Source organism: Ahaetulla prasina, chromosome 7 (assembly GCF_028640845.1).
Source record: "Ahaetulla prasina isolate Xishuangbanna chromosome 7, ASM2864084v1, whole genome shotgun sequence".
In the NCBI taxonomy this organism is placed as follows: domain Eukaryota; kingdom Metazoa; phylum Chordata; class Lepidosauria; order Squamata; family Colubridae; genus Ahaetulla; species Ahaetulla prasina.
In genome coordinates this window covers 60,845,557-60,868,491 of record NC_080545.1, presented here as the reverse complement: position 1 = coordinate 60,868,491, position 22,935 = coordinate 60,845,557, and the positions used below count along the sequence as shown (strand labels likewise).

The window sequence follows — 22,935 nt, the reverse complement described above, 5'->3', positions numbered from 1 at the left end:
CCTTTGCAAAGTAGTTGCTAGAAAAATGCCCTTGTCCATTTTACTCCTAGAGACTTGCCTGGAACAACAAAACAAGTGGCAGCCGTCTGAAAATATAAAAAGATGAAACCCTTGTCCATTTTACCCCTAGAGATTTGCCTGGAACATGAGAATAGTTGCTTGAGAAAAGCTGCAAGGATCTGAAACTATCAACACAACAGATAAACACCACCTCAGCTTTGCTATGTAAAAGCAATTACAGCTATATTATTATAGCTTATGCTATATAATAATCAGCATAGACAGTTTTCATTTACTGCCTGCCTCATTTAATAATTGTTTGAAATTAACGATGGTAAGTTACTATACTCTTCAATCATATGATTATCATTTGCATGCTCCCCAACTGGCATGCAACAAGCAGCATTTATGAAAAGTGTGGAAGTAAAATCATAAGTCATGGTCATCTGATGCCATGATTAGTGACTGTGGTGATTCATTTAATGACTGAATGTGAAGTTACATCATAAGCCTGCCATGGACACGTGCTTTTCTACTTACTGACTGTAAAGTTCCTTTACCAAAGGAATTGTCAATTCCAATTTTGGTTGCTAACCAACAACTATATAATGTATATTGTTAATAAAATGTGTAAGATTCCGAAAATGCTGACACTGGCTTTGAAAAAGAAGAAATAGTACCTTTGCAGCAAGTTAGTTCTCTTCATAACAACTCCGCAATATATATAACATTCTGAAAATAGGTTAAATAGCCCACAATGTTTGTGGAGATCTTTTAAGATTGTCTGAAACTTTTTGAAGTATGTGAGTTCAGCAATCTCTCACTCAAAGGTGCTGTTGAAATTGAGACAGTAACATGGTGATTCTGTTAAAGCAGAGATTTGATTGATAAGGTACTTGTAGCTTGAGTCATATGTAACTTGTATTTGCGTAACAAAGCTGTCTTTCCTTCCCTTATCCACTCCATCTCATTCCAATTTAAATCTTATATCAATTTAGCTGCTCTGTGCATCTGATGAAGTGAGTTATAGGTCATGAAAGGTGTGTTTTAATAAAATGTGTTAGTTGGAAAAGCTACTACTAGGTTCCTTATGATATATCTGGTTGCTGACTTTTTCAAAGAACACTTGAAGGATCAGTTCAATTGCCAATTGTTTCGTAAGTAAGGCTTGTTCAATATTCAACAATAAAATCAGTATGTGCGGGAATCAAAATATAGCAGTAATTCTAAAAAAGCAGAATAATATAAATATTATATAGTACTATTACCAATCTGTTACATAGATGTAAAATAAAATTTATCCCTTGAAAAATATTAAAACACAGCATAAAATATGATCCTCTTCTGTTAGAACAAAAAGACATATAAAATTTCAAGCACACATTTCAAACACACTTTTAGTACAAGAGATTCCTTAACCTTGAGTGAGATACTGCTGCTTTTTTCATAAAACAGTCTTGCTTTAAAAAGGAACATTCTAATCAAGAACAGTTCTAAGAATAAGAGCCCGTCTTTATGTGTTGTATACACAGATATCCATGATCTATTATTTCTGATAATTTCTGATAATTGATTTTGATAATTGTTTAGATACCTTTGTGTTTTCATCCAATAGCACCTTTGCTGTATGAGTTCCAAGTCCTTTGGAAGGTAAACTTTGCGGTATTTCAATCTGTTCAGTATGTTCAGTCATCTGTGACTGTATTAACATTTCAACTTGTTGCTTCAAATCAGCCAATTTTTCACGTACAGCAATAACTCTAAAAGAATATAATATGAATGCTTTCCAATAGAATTATAGTGATATTGTACATGTATGAATAAGCTGTCACCTTGAATAATAAGATTAAGATGGAAAGATTTTTGTTGTAGTTGCTGCCATTTAAAGTAGGAGAGACTTTTAAATATTACCTATGATAATGCTTCTGCAAGAGAATTCAACGTGGTTGCGGCCTGATAGTCATGGTTAATTACAGACAATGATGCAGAATGGAAATGCTAATATTCCAGAATATAAGAAGCAAGTCATAGAAAAGTTGGAGAAGGAGGAAGAGAGAAAGGAGAAATTCAAGAGAAAATACTGTATGTGTAAAACAAGAAAATGGAGATGAAAAGTCATCACATAGAAGTCAGAATGTAATCATCTGGGTGAGGAGAGTGCAGCAAGGGATACAGTACAGTATCCTGCTTGTGAACGGAAGCAGAAATGTGACATAACAGAGCAGCAAAATATGTAGGCAAGGATAGATCAGTATCTCAAGAGAAGATACCGTATATTTCAGAACTATAGAAGAACCAGATTACTGGTTCTGGTGAAGAGAGAGAAGTTCCCAGATGACAGGCTCCAACATGACCCAAATGCTTGGAAGAACAAACCTTTGCTTCCAGTGATCCACTCCGATTGGATCTTGAACCAGATCACTGTTTACAAGTGAACACAAGCACATAAAGATTGCAGTATACTATTTCTGCTACATATGCTGGAGCGTTCTAATAAGAACGTAATAAGGACAGTACAGAGATATCTCTGCTTAGGCAAGAACTGACAGTTATCTCACATAAAACAACCTAAACAGAACTACACCGACAGGGCCAATTGTATCCAGCCTTTCCCAAATTGCTTCTTTCTTGTTAACATGTTAATTCTGTGGAAACATCTGTTTCATCTGTGTAAATGAAATCTTGAACCTACAGAAAAAAAAACTTCCACAGTGCTGGTGTACCACATAAATGCTACTACATTTGATGATCATCTAAAACTTTCACATTCTCAGAGTTCTCATATTCTACAGAAGCTTTTTCTCTAGATGTAAATTGGAAGCATCTATAGCATAAATTAGGAAAAATACACTAGAATTTTTGTATTATTATTGAGAGTTTGTTTACTATACATAGTCTTAAGTGTAAATTTTGTTATCCTATAATTTTCTGACAACTTGGATTATCTTTAATATTAAAAATATGAGTATTTCTGTTTCCTCTGCTGGAATTATTTCTTCAGCAGACTTTCTGCTGATAAATGATCCTGGTTTTATAGATGCTACTAGTACTTTCTCATTTCTTATTTGATAAATGTCAACTTCTGACATTTGATCTCCACACTAATTTACTTATTCATTACTTCTAAATTCCCCAATGTAACACCACAGATGTTTCTTCAGTATGTATTGGCTGGAATCCAAAAGCTTATGATTAGTATTCTGTAGATAAAATACTTAATTCCCACTTTCCCCTCATACCACCCTAAAAGTCGCCCTTGATTATCAGATAACATGCTTTGGGGCATTGACAATGTAGCTAAGAGAGAAATAGAAATTACAACCCATGGAGAATGTGCCACATATGTGCTCCTGCCCAGCATAGGTTATTTGATTTTGTTACTGCTTTTGAACATTGATAAATGGCTGTTTTGACTATGCTTGTTAAACTTGACCACAAAATATCAACATGGCACATATGTTGTATGAAATAAAACATACAAGAAACAAAACGAATTAAATTACCTGTTCAGTGGGATCCACAAATAACCACAGTATATGTTAGCTGAATTGAAAGAATTGATGTTGATAATTCTGACAGCTTTTGTATTATAAGCAAAAATGAACAAAACCTGCACAAAAGAGAAATACTTGATTATTATTGTTGAAATTGCATATTTAATAATAACCACAACCTGATATATATATATTTGTTACCTTCTGATCTCTATATATAATAATATAGCTTTATGCTTATCCGATTGCCCATCCAACAAATAACTTTTGCTGGATCATATGTCAATGACTAAAATGATATCAAATAGTCAACTATTCTCAGGTCTCTGACTCATTAATCCTAGAAGGATTCAGATGACACTTAGAGCAACTGGAAAAGACTTAAGCTCCAAATTTCCTGAGAAATCTGGCACCCTGCTTGAATAGCTTTTTTTTCTTAGTTGCTTGCTTGCTTGTTGTATTTTTTCTTTTAATCAATTTTATATGTAATAGAAAAATAATGTGGACCATGCATCATGTACATGGACACTATAGGCTTGTTGAATATATTTGCCATCTTGAGTTATTTGTAAAGATAATAAAGGTTGTATATAAATAAACAAATAAATACAGTGGATATGCACAGCAATCCTTTATATTTAAAGCATTACATTTGTTATCATACCAAAGTCTCTTCTTCATTTGCTGATTTTTCCAGAGAGGGAAGGTACCACTGCACGCAAAGTTCCTTCATGGGAGTACAGGTTGCTTTGTTGTCTGAATGCATGTCTATCTCAGAAGTAAAATTATTGGAAAGCATTTTCATAGATGGCGTTCTTTGAGAAATTCCATATGATCCTAGAGTTCCCTAAAAGTTATATAACCATTTATGAGAATATTTGACTTTATGTTTAAAACTATGAATTTGCTACATAATACTTCTAATAATTTGCTACAAAATGCTATTATTTTATTACAATAATATACATCCAAGGTATGCTTATCCTTTAAATAGCAGTATTGGATCTGGCAGAGCGACAGCTGTGGTCTATAAACATAAAGCTTTTGGTGTGTCCCTGCACAATAGATACAATGCCCCTGTTGAACTTAATACTGATATTAAGGGGGAAGATTCACTTCTTTGTGATGACGATGATGTCTCAACTGAGCAGGGGATTGTGTTCCATGAGGAAGAAGTTGTTTTGGATACGGGAAAGTGTGAATCAGGTATTGCAAATCAGCAATGTGAGGTGAGCAAGGAATCTAACAAGAGAAGCTACCTTCTGGTGACTCCGTTGTAAAAGGTGTCAATTTAGGAATGGATGTGCAGGTTTTGAAAGAGATAAGGGGTCTGCCTGGTGCTACCGCCAGCAGAGAAAAGAAGCACTTTGTTAAGATAGTCAAGAATGCTAGAAAGGACTGTGGTGTTGATTTTGTTATGTATCTTGGCACTAATAATCTGTCCAAAAAAAGGTGTACTTTCTGTGCAGAAGGATTTCCAGAGCTTGGAACAGGAACTTAGCAGGCTGCTGTCTTACTTTTTCAGAGGTTTTACCTGTATATAAGGAGCAAAAAGCAAAAAGGCCAGAAACAGCCAACACTCCAGAAGATAAGCTCAAGGTACAGAATGCTCTCAACAGACTTGAACACTGGGCTCTATCTAACATAATGAAATTCAATGGTAAGAAAAATAAAATTCTCACCAGGGTGCCCTTGGTAGCGCAGTGATCAGAATGCAGTATCTAACTCCACCCACAGGAGTTCAATCCTGACAGGGATTGAAGTTGACTCAGCCTTCCATCCTTCTTAAGTCGGTAAAATGAGGAACCAGATTGTTGGGGGCAATATCCTGAGTTTGTAAACTGCCCAGGGAGTGCTGTAAAGTGGGGTTTCCAACCTTGGCAACTTTAAGCTTGGTAGACTTCAACTTCCAGAATTCCCCAACCAGCTTTGCTGGCTGGGGAATTCTGGGAGTTGAAGTCCTCCAGGCTTAAAGTTGCCAAGGTTGGAGACCCTTGCTGTAAAGCACTATGGGATAGTATATAAGTCTAAGTGTTATTACTAAGTCCTACATTTATGCGAGAAAAACCAAATGTACAGGTATAGAATAGGTGGTACCTGAGTCAAAAGTAACAACTATGACAGTGATCTCGAAGTCCTAGAGGACAATCACTTAAATATGAGGCAGCAGTGTGCTGCAGCTGCCAAAAAAAGCCAACACAGTCCTAGCCCGCATTAATAAAGGCCTAGAATCAATACCACTGAAGTGTTAGTACCACTTTATAATGCCTTGGTAAGATCACACTTGAAATACTCATCAGTTTTGGTTGCTACAATATAAAAAGAGATGTTGAGACTTTATAGATAAATTAATCCATTCAAAGATTGTTTTTCATATCAGAAAAACTCACTGTATAGTTGTAATAACAGATTTTTGTTTGTTCTTTTTATGTATTTGGTGTATATTTTTCTTTCCTTAAGGATTTGTCTAGTAAACTGTTCACATATCACTCATTTTGCAATATTTTATGCCTGTTTGAAACTGGACTAATAAAAACTATTAGAAACAGACTTCAAGCATTTAAAATACAACCAATATAACAGAAGTATTATTTGATATTCTGTCCCCTATTTAGATGGGAGAACAATCCTAAAATGTCAAAATGTCTTTTTCCTACTTTCCCCAAAGAAAAAATGGTAAAAGACAGGCTTCATTTATTAATCAAATTTATATAGCCGTCCATCTCACCAGTTTAAGAATTTACTTGATATTGCTCAAGTAGTAGATTAAATCTTCACAGCATAGGCAAATAATGACCAAATCATAATCATATCAAAATAAAAATAATTATATTTTATTTTCTATTGTAAATTCTTATTATTTATTGTGATGGTTCTAAATATTTAATAAAATTTAATACATTTAATAAAATGTATCCTCATGCCAAAAGTACCAAAACAAAACCCCTTTGGCAATTTATGTAGAGTAAATAAATAATATAATCATTTTATTACTTTTATTATAATTTTATTTTATTTACATATTTTACAGACAAATGGAATATTATGTATCAATACATTTTAAAATTATAATTAAATCTCAAGTTACCTTTCCAATTGCAGTCAGGCTAAAGAAAGGCTTCTCCAAGCCATACAGCTGTTTTGGAGGTTCTTGCAGACAGCAGCCAGAATAAATGGGCAAATGGCTTTTTAAAAAAGAATGAAGTTTTGCCAAGCGCAGGGCAATTGTTGTGTCAAACACTGAGGTGTACAGCACATCTTCTTTAACAAATAAGCCTTTTCCTGCTTTTGGGACAGCTGTGGAAAATAACAGTAAGGTATGTATGTATGTATTTAATTTATTTAGCTGGAATTCTATAGTAATATGTATGACCTATTATAAAAATTACAAAATAGTTCAACTGCATTTCAAAACAGATTTTTTGAGACATTACTAATCAGGAGGAATAAATCAAAGTAAAGATTTTTCCATAATATTTCACATGAAATTAGAGTGTACTTCAGGTAACTGTCAGGCCTGGCATCAGTTTTTCTCAGATCTTGGGACATTTAGAAATATTAGTAGTAAGTCCTGGGCCATATTTTTTTCTTAGAATCTTTGATTCATCTAGATCACTTCTATTTACCCTCTCCTTATTTAGTGACCAAGTCCTGTTCCAGAAACTTGGTTGTTACCTGAACACCTGAGACAGAAGGAAACACTGCAAATATCACAGATTGGTGCTTTGTCATCCTGATAAAGTTCTCTCATACAGCTATATCAGTGTTACTCTCAGTCTGGCATGCATTGAAATTTGGTTGTAAATGCATACATTTTCAGAAAATGAATTCTATTACTATTGTATTTGCAAATGGCTGCTAATTAAAGATAGTTGCTAAGTGCTGAGTGTTGTATTAGTCTATATTAATCAGTAGGGGTTCTTCTTACATTTTAGTGAAGACTGTTCCACAGAATTATCTAGAAATGCTAGACCAAGCATATCCATACTGTGGCCCACAGGCAACATGGACAGCTAGTAATGCATCCCCACAAGATCATAAACGTTTAACATTATTGTGTGATTTAGATACATTAACTATATTATATATTTTATAAGTAACCCAAAATCATTCTTCCTCCCTCAATGGGGCCATTAAGCCAAAAGTTTAGACACCCATGTGCTAGACATTGTACTCAGAGCGTTAATACCTTTCTCATGCAAAATATCAATTCTACATTGCTTTAAAACACTGCCCAACACTAGTACCCCTGCTACTCCATTTGTACCACTTACAGTAATCTAAATCTAAAGCCTCAAGCAGATCAAAAGTAGAGGGGATTTTGGGGAATTGCATGATTTCCTAATGTTCCTTGGTATTTGTGTAAAATGGCTAAATTAAGTGGGAAGTAAAATTAAAACCTTTACAAAACTGAATTTTTAAAAGGAAACACTTCTAGTTTAATATATGAAAAGGTGGATGGTAATCCACATATTTAAAAATGTAGTTTTTTTATAATTAGGAAAACAATCACACAATAAAGCTAGTTTCCTGTGTGTAATTTATCAAAATACTGATGCTAGAATATGGGTATACTATTTTATAGAAAAAATGGACTTGGTTATAGCACAATATTAAAAATCTAAGATATATTACTTTTTAACAAAGCAAAGCTTCCTACCAGCCAGCGGACTCAGGTTCAAAAACCTGGTTAAGTATGTATGGTAGCGTAGTACATGAAGCCAAGGTATTTCCAGTCTGCCCTGGCATTCTTTAGAAGTGACTCTTTCAACTCCATCACAATCTGATTTTGTCTCTTGTACAGAACACACCATGGGAATTTTATAAGTAACTTCGTATTTTCCTAGAGTATGAAATATTTAAAAAAAAAACTTAAATAAAACACTGTAACTAAGCAGTAAATTTTAAGGATTTATACTATGCTAAATTTAGCAATAGAATTAGCTATAACACATAAGTGCAGAGCTCTGGACAGAAGTATACAGCTGTAATACAGACGTGTAATACACAGTAGCTTGTGATCATTTTCCTCAATAAATAAATGTACAAGTATAATATTTTTGACTCATTGTTTAATTGGATTCTGTGTATCTAATTTTAGGACTTGTGTGGAGAACAGATCATGTTTTAGGTCACATTTATGCAGAATATTGAAAATTCATAAGGATTCTCAAAATTTTAAGCCACATTGTCTCTGTTCCTGTAAGTATATTTTGAGTAGCCTATCAGTGCTACCCAATAATCCTCTGACAATACTGAAGGCTTTAATTATTACATGGTTATCTGGAGGAACCGAAGTGTCACAGCGATACTGGCTGAAAAATAGCGAAGCTCCAATAAGCTTCGCGAAAATCCAGCCAGACAAACTACTGTCGGGGGGGGGGGGTGTCTTCGGACCAGAACAGACTTGGAGGGATGGTGAAGAAAGAGAGGCACCTCGGAAGACCAAGAGGAACAGGCAAGTTCCTCAAAGGGTCAGAGGCAGCTCTTTGATCCGGCTGCAGGGATGGCGGCCATTAAAATGACCGCTCTAAGCTGGGGCAACTGGACTAAGATTTGTGCAGCAGCGATGTTTGACTGGAGTATTGTTACCAGATGAGCGAATGGCCAATTTAAAGGTTAAAAAGAAATTCTTTGAAAAAAGCTTGAAAGAGATCCCAGCGTGAAATGAGTGGCTAATTGGTACTTGGGAATGTTAATTGGAGGGAAAACAACAAAGAGGAAGTTAAAAGACTAAAGCCGAAAAAAGAAAACTTTCTACCTGGACTTAAAATTGAATTTGGAGAAATTAGAAATAATATAGGAAAAAGAAAACTGAGAGAAAGCATTTTTTAATAATAAAAGGAAAAGAAATTGAAGAGAAGAGAAAGTATTTTCTATGTAGATTTTAAAATGATACTTTGTTGCCTGGGGATTTGTGGACTAGAGAAAGACATCTGCTGGTGGAAAGAAAGCACTACAATGAACACTTTAAACATTGAAGGAACAGTAAGAATTTTGACTACCGTAGAAAATTTTAAGGAGTACTTGTTTAAAAAGCTGGATCCCGACTTTGAAAAGAAGTGAAAAAGAACAAAGCCATAAACTGGAATGGTCTAGATAAATATTTGAATTGGATATTTTTTGGAAATTAAAAAAAGAGAGATAGATACTACACGGACTTGAATTTTAACTACATATGAATTAAAATTTTAAAAAAATTGAATTGACAATATGGAACATTGGGAATATGAGGAACTAATGGAAATGTTTAAGAAGGTGTGTGAAGCGTTTAAGAGCGATAAAGAAGCGGAAATCTGGTTAGAATACCAAAAAAAAAAAGAAAAAGAGAATATAAATGTGAAGCAAGAATATAATGTTGAAAGGAAAATAATGGAAGATGAAAAAATAGATGATTACACTGGGATTGACAGTGAAAAACAAAAAGTGGATGGGGGGAATATCACCCAAATATCACCCAAAAAAGAAAGGAAGAGAAGGAAATGGGAAAAGACTGAAAGGGAGAATTAAAAGGGTAACAATTTTAAAAATGAGAGAAAGGATTCAGGGGAAAAGATACAATAAATACAAAAAGAAAAGGAAGAAAATAAGAGAATGGGAGAAAGGGAGGAAAATATTAAGAAGTAGAATTTTGGAGAGACCAAAAGAAAATGGGTAAAAGGGGAAGAATAATGAAGAGAAGGAAGGGAAATAAAGCATTTATTAGTTGATTTAAGGGAAATATACTAATAGTAAAAAAAATTATGTAAAAAGTAAACAAGAAGTATATTGTTTATTGTAAAATGGATCAGCCGGTGTAATATGAAATGCAGATTGCTTTAAATATGAAAATAATGGAAATTAAGATATAAAATTGAAATGTTAGTAAATGATGTATGTAAGAAGTAAAAAAGAAATATATTGTTTATTGTAAAATGGAATGAAATGAAGATTGGTTTATATATGTGAATATAACTGAAATTAAGATATAAAATTGAAAGGCTAGTAAATGAGGAAAATAATTAATTGATGTTGGAATAAGAAATTAGGAACTAAGGAAAATAAGAGGTGGAAGGTTAATTAGGTCAAAAAGTTTCAATGTAAAAACAGAATGAGTTGAAATACATTGTTAATAATTTAAAAATGTGATAGGAACTTTGAAAAATATAGTTAATAAGTGGAGAAAAAATCAGGGTTGCCCGGATACCATTGGAGAAAATATTGAATTGAAAATGAATACAACAATGGAAAGAGAATGGAAGGAGGAGTAGAGGGAAGAAGGAGAAGAAAGGAAGGAGAGAGAGGAATAGAAAAGAAGGAGGAGGAGGAGGAGGAGGAGGAGGAGGAGGAGGAGGAGGAGGAGGAGGAGGAGGAGGAGGAGGAGGAGGAGGAGGAGGAGGAGGAGGAGAAGGAGAAGGAGAAGGAGAAGAAGGAGAGAGAATAGAAAAGAAGGAGGAGGAGGAGAAGAGGGAGGAGGAGGAGGAGGAGGAGGAGGAGGAGGAGGAGGAGGAGGAGGAGGAGGAGGAGGAGGAGGAGGAGGAGGAGGAGGTGAAGGAGAAGGAGAAGGAGAAGAAAGGGAGAGGAAATAAGAATAGGAGAGAAGGTTAGAAAGGGAGGAAGGAATGGAAGAAGGGGGGAAGGAAGGGGAAGTAGAGAAGGAGTAGGAGAGGAGGAAAGAGGAAAGTAGAAAAGGAGAGAAGAAGGAGAGAAGAGTAAGAGAGGAGAGAAGAAGAATTGCTATAAAACAAGGGAGATGAAATGATAGAAAGGCAACACTAAGCATGTTCAAATTTATTAGGATGAAGATGAATTAATATGAAAGTTAAAAGGGAATATATATGATTAAAAATGGATAAGATAAAATAACTAATTGAAATAATGTTAAGAAACTAGAATTTGAGGGTGGATGGTGATGCTGTTTATATAATAAGCATAGATAAGATAAAAAAGTATGGAAAAAGAATATTTTGGCAAAAATGGTAACTATGTAAAATGAAATTGGATATGATAAGTTGTATAAGATATGATATGGTCTGTTCGTAAATATGTGTGTGTGTGAAAGTAAAAAATCAATAAAACTTGATTTAAAAAAATATATATTACATGGCTACAGAGGTGAAATGGTCCCAGATCGGACCAAATCGTGCGATCCAGTAGTGATCGTGGCCTGTAGTTCGGCAATCCGGTAGCAATGGCGAAGCAAAGCTCCACCCACCCGCCCAGGTGTAATTAGTTCCTGGTTTTAACCAGGAAGTAATGTGTTTTTTACCTTCTGTGTATGCGCAGCGCATGCATTTCCGAACCGGTAAGGAAGGTAAGTAGATTTTACCCCTGCATGGCTATTTTACGGTTACTGACTAATCTGGTTTCAGGCCATTTCCTTCTGATATTGCCAGACTTAGCTGTCTAAATCCTGTAATATACACACATGTGTAAACCAATATCTTTACTGCATTTTAAGCAACAAAGTGATTGTTTTCTTTCTCTAAGTTTTTAGAGAAATACACATTTGCTGTATATTTTAATGATTGCTTTATTTCGCCACCTGATAGAATTGTGAAACAACTTATTACTGAAATGAATGATGAACAAACACTTGTGAAGATTGGGATCAAGAGAATAATAACATACTACCTGTACAATTTAACAAAAGTTCTATAGAAATAACTAGCAAATTTTTATTATTATTATTATTATTATTATTATTATTATTATTATTATTATTATTATTATTATTATTATTATTATTATTATTATTATTATTATTATACATTATCTCAGCCAGATATTTGCAATCTTTACAAACAATATAATTGAAATTAGATTTATATGGATTTGTTTAGGACTCTAAGAGGCAAAAATGTTCTTATTACTTAAAAAAAAAACATTTTTTGTCATTGTGGATTTTCTTTTTTCCCTGTCACCTAAAATGGACAGTCATGAACACTCTAATTTTCTACTGAAGCAACATTTAGATCAGGTAACAATATAATATGAAAAAGCAAATACCAGATAAAAAATCTTTGTAAGAAGAGCTAAGATCCAGAAGAGCAAATTCAGGCATAGTTTGTTGAACTTTTTGTCTCATGTGATACAATTTAATAGCCTTTCTTCCAGTTAATTGCTGAGAAGTTAGAATTGCTTCACTGACCTAGATTTAAAATAGTAAGCTTAAAACTAGAAACATATAAAAACTACCATACTAGACTAATTAATCTCATCAGAGTCAAATGTTGAGGTGAACAACCACTGTTAAAACATACTACAGTGATACAAAAAGGAAGATTTCTGATTCTATAGTGAAGAGAAGCCTTAAAATATGTTAATTATTAAATGAACCTTTAAAATGTAAAATAATTTGAACAGCAATATTGCTGAAATCAGCCATTATGATTTTGTAAGTTTTAACATATGGTTGCAGTACCTTAATGATACAAAAATAATCTTAAAGTTGAAATTACAACGCTTGTCTAATAAAAGTAATCCTCATTTAATGGATGGAAAGGAGATAGGAATATTTAGTTACGAAGCATAATCAATACATAAAATAAGAATACAAATATGTAGAATTTAATGTTTGTCAATATTGCACGGATTATTGTCAGATGAAAAACACCACAAATAGCTGTTAAATGATATAAGCTTTTCTTTTTCCTTTTTTTATGCTTTTAATGTAAAAAAATTCAATAAAGTATATATATAAAAAAAAAAGTAATCCTCATTTAGTGATTACTACTGGGGTCAGCAACTAAGTTGTTAAGCAAAACAATCACTAAGTGAACCAGTAACTGTGTATACAATTCTGTGATGGGTTGCTCCCAGTTGTGTCCAGTTCTTGAAAACTGGTAGTAAAAGTGTCGGGAGGCTCCGCCCACCCACCCTGATCTCATAAGGTACAATCTGCACATGCACAGAAGCTTCTGTGCATGCACGCGCTCCCATTGCAAATCAGTAGTAAAGGTAAATAGAACCCACCCCTGATACAATCTTATTGTAGCTTTCCTTTGCTTTACAGATCTGTTGTAAAGTTGCTTTTTCATTACTGCTAAACAAGGACCACCTGCATATAAAAGATACAAAATCCTGCCACTGTATCCTTCCTTTATTCCTTTCAATGTAAACTATAACTTCCCTGGAATGTTTCTCTATCAGAAAGCTATATGGGGAAAAAATAAGCGAAGATAAATCTGATTTTACAAAAAGTACCACAAACCTGTGCAGCACTTCTTACAGCAATCCAGGCTTGTATTCTGTACATTTCAAGAACAGTAATTTCCGCAGAAGTAGTTGGAAGTCTATTAAACTGAATGTAACAAAGATTGATTCAGGTTGGTACAAAATGATAGATTATGAGAAAGAGCATCTATGTACATTTAAAAAATTATACTAGCCAAAAAACTTCCGAAATGCTATGAAAAAACAATCAGCCTTAATGGAAACATACGTATCTACTCTGAAATAAACTTCAAATGTAAGTGTGTAGAAAATTACTATTTAATGGTTCATGTTCTTTTTCCTCATTCTCTATCCCTTAAATGGAATCACAATTTTGTTTGCTTCTTTCAGAAAGGTACCTGATATTCATTCAGTTCCCAGCAATTTCAGTACAGAATAAGCACTCTGAAACTCTGGCTAAGGTTCCTCAGTATGGTGCTAATAAGTGCTATTGTATCTTTCCCAAAGGTCCCTGTCTCACCTGACATTATTTTTTTTAAAATTCTTTTCACTTAAAAAAAACAAATTCAGCATGCTGCAAACAGAAAGATGAGCATCAATTTTACTTCTGAGAAGACCTCTGAAATCAAAAGCCTTTTTAGAATTTAAAAATGTTAAATACATGCAACACAGTGCTCCAGTGCTAAATATGCTTGCATGTTTACTCCAAATAAAGTGACATGCCAGAGTGCTAAAGAGCAAGTAGGCTGGAGAAAGAATTAAAAATAAATATATTTGCAATAGTGGCGAATAAATATATTACATATTTCAAGGATGTTACAAATTTTCCAAAGTATCCCAGACATTAAATAATATACTTCAACCACTAATATAATTTAATATAGTAAAAACAACTTTGTTCTCTCCTGTTGAATCACTACTCCTGTTGAAATTTTGTATATTATTCATTTACCCTTTGGGCCAATTGATCAGCTATTTTACCCATAGCAGACAAGAGGGATATTTTGCATTTTTTAGCTGCTACCACTGGTTGTCTGAATTTGTGAAGCCAAGACACATGAGCAGTTGAAATTATGCTGAAGAGTTGGTGTTGAGAAAGGGGATTAATTGTGCAGATTATTGTGGTGCTGTAGCCACAATCTGGCTTACCTGAAGCAACCCAGTTTGATGATGATAATGTTTTATTAGCATGCAAACAATAAATAAAAAGGTGAACACTAGGCTCCCAGAAAAGCATTGACAGCTTGTTGAGCAGCCCTGAACAAAGGCAAAATGTTTTAGGTAGATCCCTTTGGGTGACCTTTTATTATTTTTCTCTTCCTACTAGGTCAACATGCTATGATTGGTGAATAGAAACAATGTAATTTACTGGGCCACAGGTTATTGACTGATTCTTCCCCCTGTTGTCATTCTCAGTCAATTTACTTCCTGTGAATGTTTTCATGAGGGCTCTTTAAACAGTTCGCTGGGGGGGATGTGGGGTGTCAGATTTGGTAGTGAATACAACTTACATCTGTAGGGTATCTTTTACCATGAGAGTGGGAACTTAAAGTATCCTAAAAACATAATGCCAGGGAATGAGGTGAGAAATTGGGACTTTCCTGAAAACAGCTGCTAATGAGAAGGTAATTTCCTGCCAGGTAAACTATAGAAAGACTCAAGCATTTTTATTTAGTTTCATTTACTTCTTGTTGGTGATAACAAGGCTGCTTTAATGTCTTCACATTAGATGATCCGAAAGCCAATACATTTACAAACAAAGTGACTTCTAAAGGAGAGTTCTGGTCTCTTTTGCAGCCAAAGGAAGACAGAGCAATGTCAGGGACCTGACTGAAGGAAGTGGTTCCACAGAAAACTAGCAGAATCAATTGGAGCTACAAGATCTGCTGGCATGGAGCAGATCATTTCAGGCCACTTCTGCAATGCCCATTTATAAACATCATCTTGATGTGGGATACTCAGGAAAAAATCATTTCCAAAGTATAGCATTCCAATTATTCTTGAGCTGGGTGAGTTGTGGGGAGAGATAGAAGAGAAGCTGGGGCCTGCAGATATATGCTCAAATTATTAATGGGTTGTCCTCACACCAGGCAAGGAAGCTATGTAGATTTGCGGTTAGATACTCCACATCAATATTTCAGGGATCAGCATAATGCAGTTCTTCTCAACATGAGATCCTTTCAGAGGGTCCACAAAGTGAAATAAATATTTTAACATTTCTCAATTTTTAATTTCTTATACAGTATATATTGATAAATTCAACCACATAAATCAAAGCTTTATATTTTTATATTTTCAAAAATATAAAATGGTCTCAAAACCAAAAAAGTTGAGAATTGCAGTAATAGTGTCTGTAGTGTATACGTGTAGTACTGTCTGTATTGTAGTACCCTATTATATTTATATAATAGGGTACTACAATATAATGCAACAGTGTCTGTAGGAGTTAACTAAATAATATCAAATGATAAGAGCAGCATGATTAAAATTATCTATCTATCTATCTATCTATCTATCTATCTATCTATCTATCTATCTATCTATCTATCCACACAGACACACACATATTCCTCATTTGCTCTTTGAGCCATGGCTCATTGAACAATCACAATTGGCAGCAACTGGATCGTTAAATGGAGCAGTAGCTAGGATTGGTTGCAAATTTATTTTTTCTCACCATTGTAAATGTGAACAATTACTGAACAAGAGCTGCTGTACATATAACATTGATTCTTATACAACAATGGTAGGATTTCAATCACATTACCTTGCTCACTGTCTTGACATTTTGACCCCTCCCATCAATTCAACTTCATGCAAATCAGATGCAGGAATGTTGCACAAAGCAATAACAATGTCTCTATATTCAGGCATATATCTTTCTAGACCTGTAATATAATACTAAACTTGGTGTTTAAATATATAGTTAACCTTAAAAACAATTATACATACCCTCTGCTTAAATGTTCTTCCTTTCACAGTACCTGAAGTTGGAGACTCTTCCTTGTTTGTACATAAATAAAAGTAAAGCAGTGCTATCTCCATGTATGATCTTCTTATTAATCTGCAAAAAATAAATGGAAAAGCAAGGAATCCAAACATCTTATGTTAGCGTTTGGCAAACATTTATTTATATTTTTAAGTGAATAAGCTTGATTCATCCAGACCTTTTAAATGTCTTATGGTCTGAACTTTTCAGTGTAAATTGTATATTTTAATTATTGTTTTCTTTTAAATGACATACTAATCTAAATAACATAGGAAAAAAACTGCTCACCCATAGTGCTGATAACTCAGCAGGCTAAAATTTATGGCATCCAGCAAGCTGTCAACAGCTAATTCTGATTTATTAAGACCTAATGAATCAAGTTGACGTTCTATTCTTCCTAAAAATGACACGTATGAATTTATTAAAAGAGTTTTGTTTTTCTTGATAGAACTAATAAAGCAGAATACTATTTTCTTTTAAATTATATTTTCTTAAGAATTTTTTTAAAAGGCAACAACAAAGAAAAGAGAAAAAAATAAATAAAACACAAATGAGGAAATGGAATTTACAAGTATCAAGGAATTAAGTTTCAATGTTAAATATTTCATTAATTAGTTTTAAGTAACTTAAACTATAAAAAACTACAAACTGCAGATCACAGAAAACTACAGATCACTATTAAAATCCAAATAATACATGAATATCAATAGTAGGAATCAACACAATATAAATCATAAAATAAAATTAAGAATGACAGTAAATTCTATTAAGCAACTGAAAATCCAATGTCATCTAATAGATTATTAAGATCTAGCATATTAAAATTTTATGTTAAGAGAAACTCAAACTTATTATTATTATTATTATTATTTATTATTTTATTTGATTTTTATACCGCCCTTCTCCCGAAGGACTCAGGGCGGTGTACAGGCATAATAAAACCGACAATACAATATACAAGTTTAAAATACGATTTAAAAAACTTATTTAAATTAGCCCAGTGATTAAAATTTACCATACTAAAAAACCCCGTTTAAAATTAATAAATTTAACATTAAAATCCCAATTTAAGCCAGCCCCGCGCGGATAAAAAGATGAGTCTTGAGTTCGCGACGAAATGTCCGAAGGTCAGGTATTTGGCGTAAACCCGGGAAGCTCGTTCCAGAGTGTGGAGCCCCACAGAAGGCCCTTCCTGGGGCCGCCAGCCGACATTGTTTGGCGGACGGCACCCTGAGAAGTCCCTCTATGGGAGCGCACGGGTCGGTGGGAGGCGTGTGGTAACAGCAGGCGGTCCCGTAAGTACCCAGGTCCTAAGCCATGGAGCGATTTAAAGGTCATAACCAACACCTTAAAGTGCACCCGGAAGGCCACAGGCAGCCAGTGCAGTCTGCGCAGGAGCGGTGTTATATGGGGGCTACGCGTAGCTCCTCTATAACCCAGCAGCTGCATTCTGGACTAACTGAAGCCTCCGAGCACACTTCAAGGGAGCCCCATGTAGAGAGCATTACAGTAATCCAAGCGAGAGGTAGCAGCGCATGAGTGACTGTGCATAAGGCATCCCGATCAAGGAAGGGGCGCAACTGCCGAACCAGGTGAACCTGGTGGAAGGCCCTCCTGGAGACGGCCGTCAAATGGTCTTCAAACGACAGCCGATCATCCAGGAGGACACCCAAGTTGCGCACCCTATCCTTTGGGGCCAGTAACTCGCCTCCAACAGCCAGCCGCGGCTGCAGCTGACTGAATCGGGGTGCCGGCATCCACAGCCACTCCGTCTTGGAGGGATTAAGCTTGAGCCTGTTTCTCCCCATCCAGACCCCTACAGCTTCCAAACACCGGGACAGCACTTCGACAGCTTCATTGGGGTGGGCTGGGGTGGAAAAGTACACCTGGGTGTCGCCAGCGTACTGCTGGTATCTCACCCGAAACCACTGATGATCTCACCCAACGGCTTCATGTAGATGTTGAACAGCAGGGCGAGAGAATCGACCCTGTGGGACCCCACAAGTGAGGCCCCTCGCGGTGACCTCTGCCCCTGTCAACACCGTCTGCGACCGGTCGGAGAGATAGGAGGAGAACCACCGATATCGGTGCCTCCACTCCCAATCCCCAACCGGCGCAGCAGGATACCATGATCGATGGTATCGAACGCCGCTGAGAGGTCTAATAGGACCAGGGCAGAGGAATATCCCCTGTCCCTGGCCCTCCAGAGATCATCCACCAATGCGACCAAAGCTGTCTCCGTGCTGAATCCGGGTCGGAAGCCGGACTGGAACGGGTCTAGATAGACATCTTCATCCAGGTGTTGGGGCAGCTGTCGCGCCACGGCACTCTCTACAACCTTCGCAACAAAGCGAAGGTTGGAGACTGGACGATAATTATCCAAAATAGCTGGGTCCAAAGAGGGCTTCTTAAGGAGGGGTCTCACCACCGCCTCTTTCAAGGCGGCAGGGAAAACCCCGTCCAACAAAGAAGCGTTGATAAGGCCGGGTTATCTACGGAACCGCCTACTGCTACCAAATACCTCTCACCGACCTGTGCGCTCTCACAGAGAGGGACTCCTCAGGGTGCCGTCAGCTAGACAGTGTCGTCTGGCGACGCCCAGGGGAAGGGCCTTCTCTGTGGGGGCTCCCACCCTCTGGAACGAACTCCCCCCAGGACTCCGTCAACTTCCGGACCTCCGAACCTTCCGTCGCGAGCTCAAGACGCATTTATTCATTTGTGCAGGACTGGCTTAGATTTTAAATTTAGATTTTAAATTTATAGATTTTTAAATTTACAGGGTTTAAATTTGGTTTTAAGATTTATATTTATATTTTTAATATTTGGCATTAGAATAAGTTTTTTAATAGTTATTTTAATTGTATATAAATGTTTTATGTGCCTGTGAACCGCCCTGAGTCCTTCGGGAGATAGGGCGGTATACAAATTTGAATAAATAAAATAAATAAATAATAATAAATAAATCCTCTGGAGCCAGCCTCGTGTCACCGCCTGAGTGGCCAGTACCAGCCAGGAAGGGCACGGGTCCAGTAAACATGTCGTGCCGTGAAGCCTCCCCAACAACCTGTCCACGTCCTCGGGAGCCACAGGGTCAAACTCATCCCAAATGTGCTCAACAAGTCGTGCCTCCTCTCCCTCGCTTGGATCATCCCAAATTCGGTCCAGACCGTCCCTCAGCTGAGCGATTTTATCGTATAGATAACCACTAAACTCCTCGGCTCGTCCCTGCAAAGGGTCATCCCGCACCTCCTGATGTAGGAGAGTGGGTCACCCGAAACAGGGCGGCCGGGCGGTTATCTGCCGACGCAATGAGGGTGGAGGCGTAGGAGCGCCTCGCTTCCCTCACTGCCACTAGGTAGGTCCTAGAATAGGTCCTAACTAGTGTCCGATCAGCTTCGGAGCGACTGGACCTCCAAGTGCTCTCTAGGCGTCTTCTCCAGTGTTTCATCTCCCTCAGCCCCTCGGAGAACCAAGGGGCCGGACGAGATCTACGCCGGGTCAGAGGCCGCAAAGGCGCGACATGGTCCAGGGCCCCGGCCGCGGCCCGCTCCCAGGCCACGACCAGTTCCTCAGTCGTGCCGTGGGCCAGATCCTCAGGGAATGGCCCAAGCTCCGTCTGGAACCTCTCAGGATCCATCAGGCGCCTGGGACGGAACCACCGTATAGGTTCCGTCTCCCTGCGGTGGTGAATGGCGGTTCGGAAGTCTAGGCGAAGGAGAAAATGATCCGACCATGACATTGGTTCTGTTACTAAATCATCTAATACCAGATCATTTAACCACTGTCCAGAGATATAAATCAGATCCAGCATGCCTCCCCCCATGTGCGTAGGGCCATCATTTAATCGAATCAGGTCCAAGGCCGTCATGGAAGCCTGGAACTCCCGAGCTGCCGTCGATGACAAGCCAACTGATGGCAAGTTGAAATCCCCCATGACTATAAGTCTGGGGGTCTCAACCGCCACAGCAGCCAGTACCTCCAACAGCTCGGGCAGGGCTGTGGTCACGCAGCAAGGAGCCAGGTACGCGATCAACAAGCCCAACTGATTCCTATGGCCCCACCTCACATAGAGGGATTCACAGCCGGCAATCTGAGGAACAGTGGCTTATGCCACAAGTATATATTTAGAATTGTAATCCAAAAATTTCCAAGTTCAATTAAATTCTGTATCAGATTTATTTTTAGCATACAATACAAAGTTGATATAGGAGATGATCAGGTTGAGCCTGAGGAAGGGGTCAAACGCATCATTAGTCATGAGTCCCTTTATGCCCATAAGAGATTTAATATCAGCCCACCTTCAATTTTTTTGACTCTTATCTACAACCAATTTGCTTTGACTGGTAATAGTTCAGAGCTCTACTGGTAGTAGAGAACTCAAACTTGCAATAAACCTTTATACTCATTAAAACTGCCTGGATTTTCTGATTTCCCTGAGGCTTGACAGTTATTGGATATTAAGACATAGCCATAAGTTAATTAGCCACTCATCTGCAGAGGGAGCTATACATACAATACTTTGCAATAAGAAGCACAGAGTATACAAAACAGAATACTATAAACTGTTAGGGAGCTAGGTTACCAACTCTCTAGGTCTCAAATGCAACGTGAAATTTGAACAGTCCTTTAGAAAAAATGAGTTATATATTACCTTTTCGGAAAAAAAGTTCTGCTTCAAGATCTAAATCTTCTTTTACTGATGCTACAGAAAGATTTAGTGCTGTTTCTGTGTATTGTAGGGCTTTTAACCACTGCAACTCATTTTGTGGCTTGGATTTACATGATAATTCTAAAGTTAAGGTATGCCCTAGAAATCAATTTACAGGAAATTATTTTGACAGTTATTTCTAAAGCAAAATAAAATATTCAAATATTGAATAAATGAAATGTAGCCCCTTAATACAAGAAATGACATTCCAGACATATACTTTGCCATTGAAATTTAGAAGTATATATGTATATTTTCTCTAAACTACATACACGTAGTGACTCACTTAATGATCCTAACTGGGACCAGCAACTCCACTGCTAAGCAAAGCAGTTGCAAAGTGGGAAATTATATGACCGTGACTCTGCTTTCCAGATGTTTTGTTCTTCTACACATCAAAAACAATCGGTCTATGCCAGCAGCAGGAAAGGGTTAAGCAAAAGAATGATTGCCCACAGAAATTGCTTGCTTTTTTTTCTTCCCTTCCTCTCATAGAAAGGAGACATTAGAGAAAAAACGATTGCAGTTTCTTGCAATTCCTCTCTCTAATCTTTCTGCTCTGCAAGAGGGGGAAAAATAATACAGCTCAGGCACAGGAGGACAACATGTACTGACTGTAACAGTGATCTTGTTGACTGAAGAATACTGAAAAAGTTATACATAGTCATAAATGGGCTGTAAAGTTATTTTTTTCACCACCGGCATAACTTTGAATGATCACTGAATGAATGGTTGATAAGCAAGGACTAACTGTAGAAAATAATGAACCATGCCCACAAAAGAACAAGAATAATGCTAGGCCAACAATCAGCAATGTATTAGTTCATTCAGTCCCAATTTTCAAAAGATTTCAGACCTTGTAAAACCCTCATAATGACAAGGGATTCATATTAATCAGACATGTCTATGGAAATTTCAGTCATCCAGGTCATGGTTGTCCAAAAGGTGTTTTTTTCAAGAGGCAACAGGACTTTATGGTATTTCTTTGAAGACGTTTCACTTCTCATCCAAAAATCTTCTTCAGCTCTGACTGGATCCCCACCATCCATTCAGAGCTGAAGAAAATTGAAAAAAGGACCTTTGTTAATCAGACATTACAGCCAACGTAAAAATTTATGGAATTAAAAAATTGTTAGAATCAACTATTTACTAATTAACCTAACATGTGAATTGGAATAATTGAAAGTCAACTTATCTTTGAAACAAACACTTTTGCAAAGGGTCTTCCATGGGATGTTGATTTTAAATACAAAATCATATAACTTCCATATGATTTATATTTTCTTAATTCTCACTCCATTATATCTGTTTATTCCATCAATACTTTTTCATTACTCAAAGGACAATATAACAGTTACACAGAGAAATTTACAAACAGATCATTCCTGAAAACAGGAAAATCTGGTAGTCGTGAGAGAATGTACTGAAGAAAGAAGCAACAGATCAATTAATTTCTGTAGCTCTGCCTTTTAAAAAACAGGTACTACAGTTCAAAGCAAAGCTTCTGATCTTACAAAAGTGAAAAAAAATTTGGAGTGATAAAGTGCTTGGTTTGAATGTGTTGTTGCCATGGAGGTTGGGGTTTTATG

General features: G+C 36.5%; 1 protein-coding gene across 1 annotated transcript in view; it reads right to left on the bottom strand.

Annotated features, from left to right (window-relative positions):
- The window catches only part of CFAP54 (cilia and flagella associated protein 54), a 150,650-nt gene that overhangs the window by 7,613 nt on the left and 120,102 nt on the right, over positions 1–22,935 (bottom strand). The window contains exons 59-68 of the mRNA XM_058191243.1: positions 21,290–21,445; positions 16,927–17,035; positions 16,602–16,713; positions 13,687–13,776; positions 12,483–12,624; positions 8,155–8,337; positions 6,583–6,791; positions 4,159–4,341; positions 3,504–3,610; positions 1,595–1,760 (exon numbers count right to left, since the gene is read on the bottom strand). Coding sequence (XP_058047226.1) covers positions 1,595–1,760; positions 3,504–3,610; positions 4,159–4,341; positions 6,583–6,791; positions 8,155–8,337; positions 12,483–12,624; positions 13,687–13,776; positions 16,602–16,713; positions 16,927–17,035; positions 21,290–21,445 — 1,457 coding nt within the window. The remainder of the gene's footprint in view (positions 1–1,594; positions 1,761–3,503; positions 3,611–4,158; positions 4,342–6,582; positions 6,792–8,154; positions 8,338–12,482; positions 12,625–13,686; positions 13,777–16,601; positions 16,714–16,926; positions 17,036–21,289; positions 21,446–22,935) is intronic.